The 5,176-nt window shown below is 46.8% G+C and overlaps 1 protein-coding gene across 1 annotated transcript in view; it reads left to right on the top strand.

Moving 5' to 3' along the window:
- Positions 1–901: 901 nt before the first annotated feature.
- T265_10541 (hypothetical protein) overlaps positions 902–5,176 on the top strand; it is a gene marked incomplete at both ends in the record, with an annotated part of 8,682 nt that continues 4,407 nt past the window's right edge. Inside the window, one exon of the mRNA XM_009176941.1 lies at positions 902–1,118. Within this exon, the coding sequence (XP_009175205.1) occupies positions 968–1,118 (151 nt within the window). The remainder of the gene's footprint in view (positions 1,119–5,176) is intronic.

Below are 5,176 nucleotides of genomic sequence, written 5' to 3'. Positions count from 1 at the left end.
AGAGAGATGGGAGTTCTGAGCTAGCAAGAAAAATAGAAAACAGCAAAAATTGTTCGGGCTCACCAATTATGTAGTGGTTAACGGCCCTATGGAGTCTCTAGTGAACTGAACAAATTACTGGTGTAAGCCAGATGCAAAGTCACAAAGAGAAAAATACAAGTAAATCTTGACTCACAGTTCAAAATAGGAGATTCCGTATTTCCGTATTCCGTTGAACCACCACACAAAGAATAGTTCTATCTTCCTGGCATCCCAGATCTCCGGTGATCGAAATAGTATTCCACAAGCGCGAATATATTAGTCCAGCGTTTGTAGCTGAAATGTTTGTTCACGTTTAGTATTAGCAGCGGTCAGATATAGCTAACCGGCGGTCACAACAACAGTCACTCAGCAGAAGTCTCAAAGTCACGTTGGAGCCAACGCGCGGGCGGTAGCGATTGTATTTCAGTAAAACAAACTTTTGTACAGCGATGTGACTGGTAATGATGGGAAAAAAGAAGATGATACTGAGCATGAAAAAGAGCAGTTTACAAGTGCTACAGGAGCACTGTCGCCTCCAAGGGGACCTAATTCTTACTTATGCCCTGTTTGAACAAAGCTTGACCAACAGGTTTTTCACTGTTGACCCGGCGAGCACACGGCAGGGACATAGTGAGCAGATTTTCAGGCTCAGAGCGCACACATTCGTTAGGAAAAAATTTTCTCATCTCGGGTGGTAGGTGCGTGGAACGGCCTTCCTCCGACGGCAAGCATACTGCCCCGCGCTGAGAACATAAAGAGCAGTGCTACACCCTTTTTTCGCTTGTGCCTTTCAGGTGAACGACAGCCACTGACCGACAAGAACAAAACCGACCCGGGAAACTTGGGCAAAATCCCCGACCCTGTGTAGCAATCCGTGAATCCGTGATTGGTGACCTTGAACGAGCGGGCTTTTGTACATTCTGGTGTGTAATATTTTGGGTTCGGGATGCCACTGGAGAATCTCGAGGAAGAGGGTCTGGAGAAAATACCGGACTTGCGGCTTGCCCAATGGGTGTTCCGGGCAGGCCTATCGAAAACAACGTCAGCGGACAAAGAGGAACTGCAAGAGAAAATTATGAAGGTTATCAGAGAAGAAAGTGAGTTTGTTTCAGCGTAACTCTTCATTAAATAACTGTCAAGGGCGTCATGCACACCAAAATATTTGGCAGATGTCATCTGTTGGTCTTAAGCTTAACGTTGAGGGACGACCCTAGGTGTTTTTGTCGGTGTGAAGCTTCGACAACGGATTCGGTCGCGCGGTTATGCTGCAAATATGTTAGCACAGGGCATCCTGAGTCGTCGCACAATTAGATGAAGACTTTCCTCTGTCGGAAGTTGTTGCGGTCAGTGAAGGTCGCTAGGAATGTGGCTGAAATCTCTTGATTAGAATCTGGAAATCCGGAAGCATGCCTTACAGGGGACGGATGTTTCCTCCCTCGATCCCAACGTTAGCTCTTGGTCATTATGCAGAGATGCCTGACATAACACCAATTGGTGGAGTAATAATGTACTAAGGGTAGAACACTAGTAGAAACATTTCGTAGGACAGAAATTACCCCGTGTTCTAAGTGCCCTGTTGGACGATGGTAAACGAGCTGGCTTCCGGCTGTCGTAATCCACGCACATGACTTGGCAGAAAGGCGTGAAAGAGATCACGAAGAGTTTGGGTGTTGTTGGTGTTGTACGCCTCCCAGGATGGGGTCCCCGTGACCCCGTCTGTGCTTGGCTGGAGACGTTGCAAGAAATGGCGGCTAATCGATGTCAGTGGCGTTCTTGCTGTCAGTTTCTTTCCAGATTCTCTGATTGAGCGGTTGGAGGTGTAGGCACCTCAGTATGCTTGACATAGGCTAGCACTAGGTCCCCTCCCTCACCCACTCTTTTTCTCTTCTCTTCACTGTAGGGCTTTTAATACAATCATTTCAGTGCCAACACTGATGTTGCTGTCTTTGATGATGATGATGAATCCACGCTTCGTGAATTGGTTTAAAACCGCTGAATCAGGAGTTATTATCCTCGACCACGGAGATGTCAAATAGAGCTGGAGCTCGGTAGGCCCGATGTATGGACTGGGAGCTTCATTATTTGTTCGACAAAAGAATCAAGCTCGAGATTTGCTACTTGGTTTATCCGAACGTTAATACTGGTGCCCATTTAAAAAAAACACTCAAGGTAAATGTGGCGGTTATAGAGGAACCAGTATGACTCGTGACCAGGTTCTTTGCATCGCTTATTTTACGCGTACGGGATGAAAAAACTCGCTGTTTGACCGTCGGTCTTGTGAGAATATTGGTCATGGGTCATGGGAATATTGGTTCAGGAATATTTAGATGCGTCAGATGGCCTGAAGTAGGAATAACGCCCACGCAACAGACAAGCTAATCGCAATTAATGAGTGTCACTGGTTAGGACAACGCCTTGAATGCGTAGCTTCCCAGTCTTCTGTTCTTTTGAATAGCGACCGACTCATTACGAATCATTTGGTTGCATCATCCTCTCCCTCTAAAGCCCCATGAAGAGAAACTTGATTGTGTTAACCAGCTTACTTGTCTGAGTGGCTGCGTAAGGCGTGACTAGACCTCCAGATAGCTCGGCGGTTACGACGTAAACTTACTGACCGGAAGCTCTGTGTATCAAACCCAACCTCTGCCTCTTGACTGCTCTCTTCTAGCTTTTGGAAACCTAGCAGTAACTCACCGCGTGTGTTTCCTTCGTGTTGCATGGTAGCTAGGTGCCGGAACGATGCTGTTGCTGGACGATTACCATTTTTTACAGGCTGTGAAAGGGGGCGTTGCACGCATCATCAAGGAGTGCGCTGGAGATCCGGGGACCCGATGCTTTGCAGTGTGGCAGAGATTAGATGGCTGCGGTATGCTGTCTATGATTAGGTGCGTAATCGAGCGCCTGGTGTTTACTCAGAATCAATAGGGCAGCCAATAAAGCCCATCAGCTTCATGTAGGTTCGTCATGGCCAACGACTGTCTACCGAATAAATTATCATTTTCTGCTCAAAATCCCGCTGGGATTCTCGCGTGGGACAGGCTGTGACCTGGCAAGACAAAACGAGGGCGGAGATCTTCGTCTTTCCTTGACTGTGATCCACGAAGTTAGAAACCCCACAGAACATGGCACGTAACCGGTCTTGGTGGCACACTGGATTACCTAGCTGCAATTTGTCTTTCGTTTTATGCTGTGCTCATTTGGAGTGAGCTTCTCCAAGGATATTGAGCGAAACCCATTTGTTGCACTTATTTCGATTTGGTGCCTGGATGTGTCCGTTCCGTCGCGCTTTCAAGGGGATAGTTTTTTCGTAGTTTTCCTTGAGGACAAGGCTATTTTTATCACTTATCTGTCACTCCATTTTTCCAGCCTTCACTAAAGTATTACTCATGACTACATGTATGTGTTTCACTGGGTATAATTTCAATAACAGTGGTCACGTTGACTTCATCTTGGAAGACGAATAGCACCCGGGTTTTACGTAACGCAATCCATCCCCATCTTCCAAGTCAAAGTTTTCCCTCTGCGTGTTTCAGTCTGGACTAAGGACAGAAAATAATGCCCTCCAATATATATGATGATTACATGCGTGGTGCATGGTAGTCGTCTTAGTTTGCAATGCCGCATGCATTTCTTAAGTGGACTACCTGATGCTTCATCGGACACCCGTTTCACGGTAAATTGATTGCGAATTCGTTGGTCCCAACGGATTTCATGTATAGTCCCAAAACGTCAGTGGTCAAAGATCTGAGGGTTTTTCAGCTCCTTTATCCGTGCATGCAGATCCTCGTAGCCTTAATGGAGCTGGTGCAGTAGTCAGATACACTGATCCTTTGGAAACTAACAACCTAGCTTTTTGGTGCCACAAATGGGGCGAATTGGCCAAAATAATTGTGGCCCTGTGGATTCGTGCACACTATCGTCAAACCTAACCCGATTTTCCAGATGCATATATTGTTTCATAACCCACAGACCTGTTCAAAGACATCCGTTTGCATGCCAATTTGGTTTGGACAGGAGACTCATCCGGTGAGACGTTTAGAATATGTCCGAGAACCTGGAACCTAGTTGAATCTCTTGTTCCTGATGTTCTTAGGCAGCTGACTGTGTTACACCACGTCGCCTCATTTTCAGTTGAGGCGAGATGGACCAAGTGGTTATAGCGCGAATTCACTGACCTGTCCGTGGTTCGAACCCGGCCTCTGCCTCTCGATTTCCCCTGTCTAGGCTTGGGCGACCTGGAAGCACCCCAGCCCTCGTGCCTCCGTCTGGCATGGCAGCTAAGCACCGAAAGGGTGCTACGGCTGAACGATTCAGTTGTCACGATTTTCGATATATCGCGTTACATTGTGTAGACATTCTAGAGACAGGAACCTAGCTGAATCTCTCGTTTATGATGTGAAAAGTAAAAACCAAATAGGTGTGAAAATGGGTGTATTTTGCTGATGTCGGGCAATTTGGCTCAAGCAGAATATACGGTTGACGGGAACTCGGGAACTGCGCCTGCCTGATGATCCCCAAGAATAGTGATCCGGTCGCGGGCCGTCGAAAAGCTTTAAGTAACCTTATGGGTAGTGCATTCATACAATATTCACAAACTGCGTCATACAGCACAGTGGATGCCGAAAGCATCAGATCAGATCTCTTAGTAACATGCGCCTCTCTCAAATGCGAGAACACCAACGTTTTCATAGTTCAAACGGGCAGCGTCCTCGGGTTCGGAGATCTGAATACGGGTTTCGGAGATTCTTGAAGATCCCCCTCGCCACCTTGTTAATAATAGAAATGGGAAATAAAAAATGGAGTGAGGATCACAATCAGGCTTCACTGTTCATAGTGCAAATTTTAGAGAGCTTATCGCATCATCACACAGATACAAAGAACGTTTGTTATCCACGAGCTCATTGGTTAAAGCGCGAACTTGCCCATTATGGTCCATGGTTAGAACCCAACGTCTTCTCTGTAGGCATGGTGCGGACAAATCGCATGGCAACTGAAAGACTGACAGATCCGGATGTCAGACGAACTTACAAGAATCGTCTTCTAGAGTCTCTTCCAAGTGCTCCACCATCAGATGTGAACTCATACTGGGACGAGATTGCTACCTCTTTGCATAGTGCTGGGAATTTTGCCTGTGGCACGACCCAACCAGGCGCAC

This window comes from Opisthorchis viverrini (genome assembly GCF_000715545.1).
Source record: "Opisthorchis viverrini unplaced genomic scaffold opera_v5_385, whole genome shotgun sequence".
In the NCBI taxonomy this organism is placed as follows: Eukaryota; Metazoa; Platyhelminthes; class Trematoda; order Opisthorchiida; family Opisthorchiidae; genus Opisthorchis; species Opisthorchis viverrini.
This window is presented reverse-complemented; position numbering and strand designations above follow the sequence as displayed.